Source organism: Artibeus jamaicensis, unplaced genomic scaffold (genome assembly GCF_021234435.1).
Source record: "Artibeus jamaicensis isolate MK-2021 breed Jamaican fruit bat unplaced genomic scaffold, CSHL_Jam_final scaffold_3222, whole genome shotgun sequence".
Classification (NCBI taxonomy): domain Eukaryota; kingdom Metazoa; phylum Chordata; class Mammalia; order Chiroptera; family Phyllostomidae; genus Artibeus; species Artibeus jamaicensis.
In genome coordinates, this window is record NW_026522038.1 from 1664795 (window position 1) to 1679376 (window position 14582).

General features: G+C 39.1%; 1 protein-coding gene across 4 annotated transcripts in view; it reads left to right on the forward strand.

Annotated features, from left to right (window-relative positions):
* The window catches only part of NPNT (nephronectin), a 76205-nt gene that overhangs the window by 24291 nt on the left and 37332 nt on the right, over positions 1-14582 (forward strand). For 2 of the 4 annotated variants that reach the window (XM_053657036.1, XM_037154440.2), the window contains 2 exons: positions 10042-10134; positions 14160-14252. In XM_053657036.1, coding sequence (XP_053513011.1) covers positions 10042-10134; positions 14160-14252 — 186 coding nt within the window. The remainder of the gene's footprint in view (positions 1-10041; positions 10135-14159; positions 14253-14582) is intronic. The other 2 variants (XM_037154441.2, XM_037154442.2) reach the window with 1 other exon arrangement.

Below are 14582 nucleotides of genomic sequence, written 5' to 3' on the forward strand. Positions count from 1 at the left end.
TGATCCTGTACTAAAGGACGTTTAGGTTGTTTCCAAATTTTTTAAAGGATTTTATTTATTCAGTTTTAGAGAATGGGGAAGAGAAGGAGAGAGGGGGAGAGACGTATCAATGTGCGGTTGCCTCTCATGCATCCCCTGCTGGGAACTCGCCTGCAACCCAGGCATGTGCCCTGACTGGGAATCAAACTGCGGTTGCTTGGTTTGCAGGCCCGAGCTCAATCCACTGAGCTACTACACCAGCCAGGGCTGTTTCCAGTTTTTTTATTTAAGGTTCTTGGTAAGATAAATTTAAAACACTTCATGAATTAATGTTTTCTTTGAAAAAACAGTATACCAGACTGACAGTTGCTTCACATCATATAAGTGTATGCACAGTCACAGAAAGATTCTATTTTTTGAAAGTTAATATATGGCTCAGTTCATTGTATCAGTGACTCCTTCAAACATAGAGATTTTGGTTGCTGAAAGAAGTAACGATGGCCACATTAGAATATTTCTTGCCTGTTTTGATGATTGCCCAGTAAACCTGCTTAAAATTGGAGCACCATCTCTTCAGCTAAAACAAATATGATAATTTTTAACTAAAAGGAATACTTTAATGTGTTTTATTATATCCTAAGAAATTCTTACATGATGAAACCAGATGTGCTGTAAATTTGCTTTTCTGAGAAAAAAGTTTTGGCACTGCTTTTTTTCTAATACCTTTTCTGACTCTTTAAAAAATGTTTTATTTATTTATTTTCAGAGAGAGGGGAAAGGAGGAAGAAAGAGAGGGAGAGAAACATCGATGTTTGGTTGCCTCTTACGCCCCCTTACTGGGCACCTGGCCTGCAACTCAGGCAGTTGCCCTGACTGGGAATCAAACTGGTGACCCTTCGGTTTACAGGCCGGTGCTCAGTCCACTGAGCCACACCATCCAGGGCCCTCTTCTGACTCTTAAATCTAGATACCTGATCACCTTCTCGTATGCACCCTTTTTAAGTCCTGTTAGGACATCTGTGTTTACTTCTGTCTCTCCTTACTGCATTCACCTACTTGAGGATGAGATAGCTTACCGATTCTTATACCCCAGTTCTCGATACGGTGTGTTAAATACTGGGGCTTTTTCTCTCATCATTCTTCTAAATCTCATTATAACTGGCATTTTACTGAAGTCTTAATATGAGGCAGGTATTGTTTTAAATAGATTTTTTTGATTTTTAAATTTAATCTTTTCAACGAAATTGTATGTAAGCTCTATATGCATTATGTGGGTTTACTATTTTTAAGAAAAAAATAGCCGTGCTGGCACCTTCACCGGGTTCAATGTTGGCGCAGAGCCAAAGCAGGCGGCTGCCTGGGCCACAGGTGTCCGACAAGGCAGAGCCAGGGCCCCAGCAGTCCCACGCCAGCCGCTGTGCCCTCACCCCGTGTCCAGGGTGCACCAGGGAGTGGACAGCCCAGCAGCAGTAACCTTTGCCAAGGTACATTGCACATTCTGTCCTTCTTGTGTTTACAAATTTTTCTCATTTTTATATTTGAAAATTTTCAAATCCAGAGAAGAGTTGCAGGTATAAGATCAGTGAATACCCCTATAGTCTTCATCTACAGTTGTTAAAATATTACACATCTGCTTGCTTTCTATCCTTCTTTCTCTTTGTTTGTCTATCTGTCTCTCTGAACCATCTGAAAGTAACTTGCAGACGTAATGGCACTTCATGCTTGAATACTTCAGCATGCACCCCTGAGAACAAGGACATTTACATGCAAACCGCAGTACGTTATCATACTTAAGAAGTATAATGTGGATACACATGTATTATGTAACCTACAGTCCATATTTAGATTTCCCTAATTGTTCCAATAATTAGGTTCATGTTTTTTTCTCTTTGATTGAGAGACAATCAAAGGTCTCATGTTGTGTTTACTTGGCATTCTTGTTCTGTCTCCTTCAGTGCAGAATGGTTCTACCACGTTTTTTCTTCCTGACAGTGACATTTTTGAAGAGTCACAGGTGGAATGTTTCACAATCTGAGTTTGTCTATGGCTTTGTCATCATTAGATTCAGGTGATTTCTTTTTAAGAGCATGTTACATAGGTGATCATACGTTGCGACACTCCCATTGCACGTAATGCCAGTCTGTTCTGTTATTGGTGATGTTAAGTTTGATCACATGATTCAAGTTCTGTCCACCAGATTTTTCCACTAAAAGGTGACTTCTTTTTATTATTAGTAAGTAATCTGTGAGATGATACATTGAAACTGAGCATCCTTTTCTCCAGTAAACTTACAATCAGTGAAATTTTTTTAACTCCTTATAGATCATTTTTGATCAATTAATTATTTCAGTGGCAGTTGTAAAATTGTGTCATTAAAATTCTATCCTTCCTTTACATGTTCCCTGGCATCCTTCTGTGAAGAGGAGCTCTGCCCTCTTCTTTTTTAATCACTTTGTACCAATAGATTCCCTTTTTTTATTTAAGTCTTGTAAATATATTTCTTGGTGCCCAAATTATCCCAAATTGGCCAGTAAGAACACCTCCAAGCCAGCTCCTATGACCTCTTGGCTTATTTTCATTATTGTGAATGCACTCTTGCTTTTTATCACAGCAGATATTTCAGCCTCCCTGCCCCAGCCCTGATTTCTTTCGCTGTGGAATAGTATTTAGAAACAAAGGTGTGGGTGCAGAGTGTGCTCATTGCTGCTGTTACCAACTTAAACAAAAAGCTACTTCACGCTTCCAAAGAAGTCGTGACATTTTCTTATGTGTTCTTAAAGCCTCATTGGGCATGAATACAAATTCCACTCATATCACAACAGAAACAAAGAAAATTAAATTTCCAAGGAAATTGAAAATGACAACACTTTTTTTTCAGTAGAGAGGAATAGTGCTTAATTATGATTAATATTGGGGTGGCCAAAAAGTCCTATGGTTTCTTCCATAAAGTAAAAGGCACATTTTTCATTTTGACCAATGGCTTTACTGATTTGGATATTTTGAGTATGTTGACTATCTCCTGGATGGTATAACATTGATTATTCTCAATTAAGGTGTCGATTTGTTTACTATCAACCTCAACTGTTCTGCTCGACTGTAGAGCATCATCCAGTGAGAAATCTCCAGCAGGAAACTTCACAAACCACTTCTGACATGTTTGATCAGTCACAGCACTGTCTCCATACACTGCACAAATCTTTTCTTTGTGTTTCAACTGTGTTTTTACTTTCCTTGAAATATAAAGCATGATATGCTGAAAATGTTGCATATTCTTCCTTCTTCAATATTAAAATGGATACACAAAAGTTCACCAATTTTGATGTTTTTTTTTAAATCCACGCTGATATGACCTCTGTCACAATACAATCTAGCAAAATTGTTTTGAATGAAGTTAAAGACAACCAAGTGCTACTAGAGCCATCTTACAGAAAAAACCCAGGCAAACATTTTGGGCTGCCCAATAACAGTTGCTTTGATACAAAGATGCAGATACAGGCACTCGTTTTCTCTGGGCTACTCAGGAGTTAAAAGTTTAGTGCCAGTTGAAATGTGTCTGATTTGGATGTTCCCAAGTAGAAAAATAAACTAAGTCATTGTCAGGCTGCTCTTGGAAGACAATATAGACCAGAAACCCTCATTTATTTTAACTTCATGATCTAAATAATCGATTGGTTGACTTAATATTTGACTATAGCTCAAAAATAGTTTAAGTTCTTAATAATGTTAAATAATATGTGATAGCAAAAAGTCATAGATATAGCAATATTTCAGGATAGCAATTACACACTTTATTTTTGATTTGGTACAACACAAGCAAGGGAGAAAGAGATTTTGTGTTGAAATATTCTGGCAGTTACTCTAATTTCCTTAAATTGTAGATTGTGTCCTTAACTGCAACTTTTCCTGGCCATGTAGCTTTAATACCGTTATGCCTTTAATCACCACTGACATTCTCTAGCAGTCTCATCCTTCCCTGTTTAGTGTTTTACTATAACCTCACTCTCCCTTTCAAGCTGCTCAGATTGCTGGCCTTCTGGGCCTTTATCTGAACTCATTGGTTGACTGTGGAACTGGGTGAAGCAATTTTTACTGGAATCAGGAAATCACTTAACCTTCTGTGTTCACTGGTCTGCTGGTAAAATGAGGAAAATGTTGGTCTCCTGCTGTATACTGATATGGTGGAGATAAATTTAATCAGTCATATAAAATGGTTTTGAGTTATATATTCATGAGAGCACTTAACGGATACTGTTTTATAGTGATAACAATCAGAGGCACTTGTATTTCAGTTTACACTGCAGCAGGAATTGAGATTTGAAAATAGGATAATCAGCACTAGAATACGGGCTGTTAGGAAAGCTGGAGAGTTGTCTCCTTCTGGAGATCTGGGTATCTGTAGGATCCTTTCCTCTGGAATTTTGTGTACCTATGATCTGGGACAGCCCGAGGCCCTTTCCATGGGAGCCCTGTAAATTCTGCCTCCCTTCCATCCAGGTCCATTAATACAGCAATGAGTTGTTTCATGCTTCATTTAGCAACTCTCTCTCTTCCACGGTTAGCTGCTCTTTGAAAAAGAGATTTCTCATTGGGTGTTCCTGTTTGCCTCATATGTGTTTGTCCATATCTGCGTTCTTTGAAACTTGTTAGAAGTAAGGAGGTCTCTCTGAAGTCTCCCACTGTTGTGGCCACTCCTTCTTCTGCCCCGCCCTTGCCTACTTCTAAGTCACCTCTGTTTCTAAATTACAGACCCTGGAGGACAGGCTTCTTTGTTCTGCTTTCAGTGGTGCGCATATGAATAGCAACATGATGTAGATTGCCACAATTACAAGGGACTCTTAGGACTCTAAGGACAATCTTATTCCCATTAAGAAAACCCTTCTCAAGTTACTAACAACACGTGAGGTTGAGTGGGCTTTCCCACTGGCACCTTCCTGAGCCGAAATCTGCCCGGGCATCTCATCGTGTCCTCATGTATTTGAATGTTGACCCTTGCCTCCCAGTGTGGTTAGTTTACAAGAAAAGTATTGTGTGTATCTGATGTGTATCTAATTGCCTACAAACTTAATTTGATAACTCACCACTTACATCAGTATGAGAAAACGTCCAACTCTTAGAACCCCAGTTATATCCATTGGGATGAATTTTTAGGAGTAAAATTTTATTAGATTGCAAATAGAAGAGGCTTGGACATGTGATGTTAAGGAGCTCTGTTTGCTTTGCCAGTTGAGACTTGTTTCTTTTTCTAGTTAAAGTAACAACTTAGAGGTTATATTAAGGGCACTTTGGAGACTATGCTGGAGGAATGTTAGTAAATTTTTAGTGTGATTTGCCTGTTTTGATTTCATTCTGGCATTCAGAGTTTGGGGGTAAGAAACTCTGTCATTCATTGACTAGCTATGGCCCTCTCCTGACTTTATTTACCGAGCTGCTAAATCACATGGGGTGACAGGGGACCGTCAAACGTGACCCCCAGTTCTTGTCCCTGGCCAGTGTGCCAGTTGGAGAAGCACTGCTGCATTTTCTGATTAACTTGTAGCAAACAGTGTTATTTCCTCCAAATCTATTTTTGATGTTTTTGGAGGAACATTCTAAAATGGACCGCTAGAAGGGAGCATTTACTCTGTTCTTGTTCCTGGCTTGCTATTCCCAGCAGGTTGTAAGGTTGGTGATGATGGCTGGCTACCGAGAACTCACATCACCCTGGAGTACCATGTTTTGCCGTGTATAATGGTCACTTTTTGCCCAAATTTTTGAGGGAAAAATATGGATGTGCATTATACATGGGCAGTACTAATTCTGTATCTATATACATGTTCTTAATTCTTTCATTTATACTTATGTGTTAAAAGTATAACTGTAGAAAGCAATGACAATATCCTTACACAAAATAATACTCTGGAATATGATAATCAGTTTTGTCTCTAAAAATAAATAAATAAATAAATAAATAAATAAATAAATGGATTAAGAAATTCTAAATGAAAATTTTTTTCCTAAAAATTTGGGCCAAAAATATGGGTGCACGTTATACATGGAAAAATATGGCAGGTTATCAAAGGAGGGCCAGTTTACACAGAGGTCAGGAATCATTTTTCACTAGTCTCCATATGGACATATGTGTATTTTCTAATCTAGTTCTTTAGCTGTAGAAAGGAAGAAGATGCTTCTATAATTTTGTGGCATTATAAGTATAAAATAAATTTGACTAGTTGTATTTCTGTACTTGGATCTGCTCATAACATTTCCATGCTAAGTTTGTGTTCAGAATAAATGTTTGCTGGCTTAAAGAGTTCAGATTCCACAGCCTTGTGCTCAAGGACAGTCTGTTAGGAATTGTATCTGGCTGCAAATAACAGTGACACCATGCGCAGTGCCCCACGTGGCTAGGATTGGGGTTAATATTGTGATTTCTTGCTCTGCCCTTTTTTCCTTCTTAAGATTACCTTAGGGTCCACAGAGTGGCTTCTGTGGCGCACCGTGATTTATCTATTGCAGGCAAGGAGACCGAGGAAACATCCTAGTCGGGACCTTTTCAATTAGCCTTGCAAACGTTCCACCCAGTAACTTCTGTGCACAGAATTTAGTGACTTGGCTACCCACATCTGCCAGGTAGAATAAGGAATGTAGATTCCATTGCTAACCCATTCCCCATGCATAGAGGGAGAGACAGAGAGACAGTGAGAAAGACAGAGATTCTATTTTAAAGGAGAAGAGCAAAACAGAAATTGGTGAGCACCCAGCAGTATCTTTCTGCCCTTCATGATCTTTCTAGCCCGTCTTTTGATCTCATCTGCTATTATAAGCACTTCACATCACAGCTGAACAAGAATACTTGGCCCTCACTGGGAACCTGCTTCATTGTCCTTCCCCTTTATTTTGCTTCTTTTGTCAAAGGCTTTGTCTTCCTAGTGTCTCTGCCTCTTACCTCTAAGGTATTGCTCAGATTACATTTCCTAACCTGTAGTCAGTTATTATCTGCCCCTCCCCCTCCCCTTGATCTCACCTCTGTATCACAGCTCTTGTTAAGTTTTGGCCAATATATTATAGTTTCATAGTTAATTTTTCATATCCTCTGTGACTCTTTTACTCACACTGCCTAGTAGAATATATTAGATATAACAAATGTTCAATGCATATTTATTGAATTTCATTGCAAGCCTAATGCCGGCAAGGTAATAGGAGAAAGTACTTTTGTGCATTTTTAAGGGCATTTATTTTGTAAGAGAAAACAACTGGGTATGTCAACATTATGCGTATCCTATCCCATTTAATAGCCATTGACTAATAAATGGGTCACTGGTTACTTCAGTGAATAGATGTTGGGCAGATGTGCAAACAGCAGTTTGAAAATACTGCCTCTCTAAACAGGTAAGACACATTAACAGCCTTGGCCTCTTGGAATGTGTGCATTTGATGTCCCAAGATTAGGGTGCTCCACTGAGAACAAACAACGAGAAAGGGAGGGGGACAATAAAACTTCTGTTTCTACAAAGTACCTGAAAGCACTATGAATGGATAGTCCTCCAGCTGGATGGGGGTCAGAAGGCCGTGAGGCCCCGGGGGACCTCAGGTCCCATTATTTCATAGAGTGACCTCTTCAAGTAAACTTTTCCATGTTTTTGACTGGTGCCTTTTAAACTGCCTTTTTCATGTGGACATATTTTCAAGTTCTGTTTATTTTGGGAAGTGATTTCCTTGACCTACATTTGCTGATTTTGAGATATTTCCTCTTTTGGGGGGACTATGGCAGACTGGGTGCCTCGGTGGTACTTGATTCACTCAGGCTCTCCCCTTTGTAAGTTGATATGTAATTGTTAAGATTTAGGGAACATCTTTTCTAAGTTGAAAAACATTTTTTTGACTTGCATTTCTTGGTGAGAGGACCAGGAAATAACATTTTAAAATGGCTTATTTCTGGGACTCGCATTAAAAACTGCATCTGAACCATCTACAAGGTGTACAATTGACTGATAAATTACATTGGAAGGTAGTTTATTTTTTCTCACAGTTCTGAAAAATTGTTTCTCTTTGAATTTTCTGAAATGTCTAACATCATCGGATTTTAAGAATTTCCCAAGCACATTTCTCTACCGTTTACACTTTCTACTCTTCTCATCCTTTATTTCGGCAAGTTTGTAAATGACATCCTATCTGAGCAGCACGGGGCAAGGATTAGTAGTGATGCAGCGTCCAGGTGGAATGACAAATAGAGGAGAAAGGCCGGAAAGCAAAATTGGCAAATAAGCCTGTGGAGTCCAGGTGAAGGAATGGTTCGTTGAGGGTTGAGTGAGGAAATGTAGAAAGCACCAAAAATGACACGCATGTCAGTTTCACAGGAATATTAGAATATTGTCAGAAACTGGGAGCACATCCCAGGACAGAGCACAGCCTGGGCCTGTGTGGGAAGGATCCGGTGTCAGGGACTTGAGAACTCAGAGTCACTACTGACCCCATTCCCTTTGTCTTCAAGATGTGCCAGCTCATCACTCAGCGGCTACTGAAGCCCAGCTTTTTCTGTCCCCAAAACATATCATGCCTTCTTCATATCAACTAGACTCTTTCTAGTCCTTTCTACATATTGCTATCAGGCTAATAATGCCAGCATGTTGATTTTTATCAGTTAGTTCTAAGGATGGTGATCGGGTTTCCATTTCCTATAGACAGAGTCTGTGTTCCTCAGAAGTCAAGGGAACCCCATCATCTGCTACCTCTCACCTCTGCTTGTCTACTTCTCACTCTTCGACCAGCATGTACCCTCGCTTTTTTTGCTTGACAAGCCTCCTAGTGTCCCCTGAATAAACGGTGCTTTACTTAGGATAGTCTTCTCCCTTTTTTGTCTGCCCATGCTTCAGGATACAACTAAGGTCTCTTCTGTAAGGCTTTCTGTAAAAATCTATATGGATATGTTTATGTGAAGATTTCTTCACAAATTTCTCATATGAACTATTTTGCTCATCAATCAATGTTGCCTTCAGTTAAAAACGTGCCTGTTTTGTGTCCGTCTGGACTGTGAGCCCTCTGATAGCAGTGCCCACACCTTACAGTGCTTTCTCGTTCACTTTAGTGTCTGGTAGAGCACCGTGCACATGTTTGGTACAGAGCAAGGTTCCTCAGTCTGGCACCGTCACAGTTCGGGCTGGATAATTTGCAGGGGGCGGGGTCAGGGCACTATCCAAGCATTGTTGCATGTGTGGCAGTATTGCTGTCGTCTCCCTGACTCAGTGTCCGTAGCATCCTCTCCCCAGTGTGACAACCAGAGTGTCTGTATTTATGCCAAATGTCACCTGCCCTGTGGAGAACCCTAATGCAAACAAAAAGTTCTAAACAGTATCTTTGCAGGAATCAAAGACTGGGAAAACTTTGAGTGATGATTTCTTAGAGTTTTGGGGTCTTGAGGAAAGACAAACTTGAGTTGATGGAAGATAGTAAATGTAAGATAGATCTTTTTCTTTGCTGTGATAGGCCGTAGAAAAGCCATTAGAGACTGATGAGCACCTAAGGTTCAGGTAGAGCAGGGCAACAGAGGTATTCTTAAGTTGAAATTCCCAAAATACTGAGTTTTAATGTTAATTTTATTTTGAACTATTTTATACTTAGAAATACTATTTCCAAGAAAATAGTATTTTATTATTTAATTGGAAATTTATCTGATGTTCAAACAATTTATCTGGAGTAAAACAACATCTTTGGATTAAGAACAACTTTTTGAAGTGTATTTGAGAAAATGAGTACAGGTCATTGTCAATTTATCACTATTGGCAAGCATCAGTTGTGTTCATGCATAGTTTTACATGTTTTTCTGACTATGAGAGCACTGTGCTCAAGTTAGTGAATTTTCCAGCCCGAAGTGATACACGCGTGCACACACCGATATACAGTACATGTATGTGAGTGTGTTCTAAATAGTGTTTACCCCTCCAGGACATGGTGTTTCCGTGTATTTCTGCTACTCTTTTGTAAGTTCTTAGGAGTTTTTGATTATTAACCTAGCACGTGACATTGATACTATATGGTTGATGTGCTGCTGAGCTAGAAGTAATACATGGTATTCTCTTGTCACAGCTGTGTGCCAACCACAGTGCAAACACGGAGAATGTGTCGGACCAAACAAGTGCAAGTGTCATCCTGGATATGCCGGGAAAACCTGCAATCAAGGTAGGGGACAGTGTGACACAATTAAAGAATCAGGGGCCCCCTCTGTTCCTGCCTGGTGTAAAAATGTTAAGTTCTCATGCCCAGCCACTTTCCTGTGATTGTTATTCTACGTGTTTGAACTGCCGTTTGCTGAAAGACACAAACATAATAATGGCACATCCTTTAAAGTCTATTTATGGAGGGACAATTAAATGAATTTCATCCTCATATTTACTGCTAATAATTAAAATGCATTTTGAAAAGGAGAATTGCAGCATCAGTAATGTTAGAAGCCTTACATCCTGCTACTCCCTGCTTTTCTGCTAACTGGTGGGGAAGTGTCTGCAAAGTGCTGGGCTGCTTGGACCAGTTAGATGGAAATGCTTTAATACTCAACGTCAGGTAGGAAATTGGATATGAAATTTCGAGGTCCCTTCAAACTCTGAGCCCTTCGGTTTTGTGATTAAATTTCCTTTAACTGTTGAGCAGTTTGCAATGTTCCTCTCAGAAATGAAGATTTCGATTAACTTAGTAAGTTACTTTCAATTGATCAGTTGCTTATAAGAACAAACACTTATTTAGCATTAACAGTACCCCAGGTATTTTATATATATTATCTGTTTTCATCATTACAACATCAGGAGGTAGAGCATTTATTATACTTAAGGAAACTATGGTTAGATTTTACTAGAAAGATACAAGGATAAAAGGGTCAGTGCTTTATTTATTACTTAAAGTAATGCTCCCTATCATTTTAAATGTCAAATGAAACAATCATATGGGGGTCTGACTGTCCTGTAGATACTTACCTGACCTCACCTGATCAAGAAATGATATTGTTGAATACTCTTGTTCTTCAATATCTGATACCCCTGGAGGTATGCCATGTAAACTGGTGATTCGTAGACACAGTTTTCAGAACAATCCAGAACACTGATGTTTGAAGGTGTGTATACAATTGTTCCTGCACTGTCAGAGGAAGGCCATGCTCATGAAATGTGATGTGTCCAGAGATTGGACAAACTGTCACTCTAACCTGTCTTCTTGATGATCTGCTATTTGATTGATAACTGATTTTTTCCAATGCTCCTTCTCTAATAATATTTTTCACCTTGGGATTTATCTAACATACCTGGATAGTATTTTTTAAAAATAAATGGGGTTCTTAATATCTTAGTTTACTCTTTTAAAAATCCATTTGATCTTCCTTCTCCCGTCTAAGTTTTCAAGTAGCAGCATGTTCGGTTCTGACTACTGAGTTACTAGTGTGTAACTCAGAGTCCCAGCATGCGTCTTTTTTGAAGTGATAAGCATAAACCAGCAGAGGTCTTATTACTATGTCAGCACCAAAAAACTTGTTGTCCTGATGCCAGGAACTTATACAAAGAAGATTATTAAAAGAAGCTAAGTTGAATTGCAGAGAAGTGCATTTGAGTTTATTTACAGTTTCATCAACTTTAATATGCTTCAAATACACTATTATTGGAACAAGGATTCATCTCTGGGTATCTCTTATTTTCAGAAAACCAGTTTTTCATGCATGTATTTTCAGAAAAGCCAATTTTTCCAGTAGCACATACCTGTTTCTCTAAAGAAAACTTGAAATGTACTGAGTTAAAATCTGGCCTCCCAAAATGATATTCCTTAGGGGCAAAGGGTTTCTTTAGTAGCAAAATGGGATTTTACACTTGCAAAAACAGTGCTGACGCTGAAAATGTAATTTCAGATCCAACTTGAACATAAAACTCCAGCTCACAATAAACCCGTGTGTTTTCATCGTCTTTCTTGTTGCCTTCCTGACCAAAACCACCATTTGGCCACTTCCTGATGGAAATGCTCATGTTCTTTGAGAGCAGAAGTCCTTTGTGGAGCTCCTGAAAACAGCCACTGAACTTGCACACGATCAATGCACATTAAATATTTATTGAGTGATTGTCACATATCATGGTTCTTGGTCCTAAAAGCCACAGGCTCTTGAAAGAGTTCCATGGAGATTTCTAGTACCTTAGTCTCGGAGCCCATGGACTGTGAACTTGTCAGGTGAGAGACACTGCCGTGGACGAGCTGCCTAAGTCGGAGAGCTGTCAAGAGATGGCCCCCGCCAAAAAAGTCAGAGTGGATTGTCTCTATCTGCTCTATATCTACATAACGAATTAACGTAGACATTTTATTTGGACCATGTATTTTAATAAAGTGGAAAACGTTCCTTAGAGACACGGGAAAGTGTGTCTAAGGTATTACAGGTTTCTTGTTTCTTGAGGAGAGAAATGTCAGAGAAGAGGTCCTTTGAAGTAATTTTGCAGAGCTGGATGGTAGTGTTTGATTAAAAAGTAGGTTTGGGTCTAAGGCAAGTATCTGCTAAAAAATACTGTTGCGAACTGTGTGCTTAAAGAAATCACTCCCAGGAAACTTGCTTGGCTGAGTGAACAGCTTGAGTAAATGACAAGCACTTGGGTGCTTTCAGAGCAGCCTGGGGAGCAGCCAGCATAGCAGGGCAGGCCCACTTTGGAACTGGCTTAATTTAACAGCCTGTCACAAGATACGAGTAATCTGCTCTTGGCGGCCCGCTCTCCCCACTGAGTCATCTTCTGGATTTGCTATAAATGGAGCACATGTAATATCATAGGCATAGACTGATCATTAAATTCTTCTATAACACACACAAGTGTCTATCTTTCACAGGAGGTAAAATTCTAACACAAGATTGGGTGGGTTTTTTGTCCACCTTATTTTTTTGGTGATTTTATTCTTGTATCTTTTCTCCCTCCTCGAGTCACTGTACCCATACAAGTCCCCTTTCCCCTCAGCCAAGAAAGGATACTATTATAGATAATCTTTTTATAACTTTCCCACTAGGGAATTATTTTTAATATATCATAGCATTGCATTTTTTCAGGAATGCAAGATATTCTTTTGAGTTTATGGTGTGCTTGGTAATGAGTTCAGAAGAAACAATTCATGAGTATCAGTTACTAATGTGTTGACATGGTTTGTGTTTCATATGCTGAATTCCTTATCCCGAGAACATAATTAGAGTCCTGTAGCACACAATCAGACAGTAAACTCTGGTGGACGAGTTAAACCTGAGCGTGGATCGCTTTTCTGCGTCCAGCTGCCTAAGTGCTTTAACCCTAATGTCCAGGTAGTTTCTTACAGCCTTACTTTTTGAAGGCTGTGCGATTTTAACCCCAAAACCAATGTTCATCTAATTTGAAATTTTAACTATTACTAATATAATAGTCATGAAATAGGATATAACTGCCCTTTTGTCTCTCTGTTCTTCAGTCTTACCCATCTGACAATATTTGGTAAGTTAAGCATGGGAACATTAACCTTTACTCTTTCTTTCTTTCTTTCTTTCTTTCTTTCTTTCTTTCTTTCTTTCTTTCTTTCTTTCTTTCTTTCTTTCTTTCTTTCTTTCTTTCTTTCTTTCTTCTTTTTGAGAAAGCTTCTTATATATTCTAATTACGTGTGACCTAAATATAACATAAGCTCTTACATTTGAGTGAGACATTGATCATGCTATTTATTTAAACAATGTATTTATGCAAGTCATAACTTTGTATGCAATTTTGGAGTATTTTATACTATTGTACACCTAATATAAAGTCTTAGGTTGGTCATTTAAGACTTCAGTGTCCTGAAACAGAGCAGGTTGATCATAATCAATATTTATATAATCTGTTTGTTATTTTAGTTTTCTATCTTTGTTGATAACTAAAATCATGCTTTTAAAAAATGACCATCCTTTTTTCGCTGTTTTTATTTTTAATTTATATGAGAATGATGGATTGTTGACTAGTACGATGTGTGTGTTCTTGGGAAGAAAGACGGCAGTGATAAATTTGCAGGAAAATCAAAATTTAAAAAATGGAGAAACTGGAAGAACTGGAAACTAATTTTTGTAAAGTATCTCTATTCTAAAGCATTCTTTTTGAACCCCTCCAACTTTATGTAATTGTTTAATATATACTTATAGAGATTTTTAGGGCCAAAAATGACATCAGTTCAAAGTTGACTCTTGTTACCTTCTTCCTGGTGTGAAGACGAACACTTCTACCCAACTCCTCACGGCCCAGGCAGTGAGCAGCCTCTTTCCCAACCCCAGGACCACCAAGCCACAAGTTTGCCTTCAAGGGGTGAGCGTGCACTGTCTCAGGGGGCCCGCGCCTCCCACCTGCACGGCTTCCTGCACTTTTGTCACTTCTCGCAAATGTCCTGAAGATGAACCCCCCCCCCCCCCCCGCCCCGGGGCGCTTCGCCTCGGCGCCCTGCGCATGTGAAGCAAGCAGGGGACTGTCACCCGTGCTGACTCTCTGTGCCCTTAAAAAACCTGGAGCCTCGCTGTCCTTTCACTGCATCAAGTATCCTTGCTTTTCTTCTTCTCTGGGTTTCAAAATGTTTTCTAAAAATAGGATAGCAAAAGAACTTTTGTTTTCATGTAGGTGAAGTCAGGAATATCAAAGCAA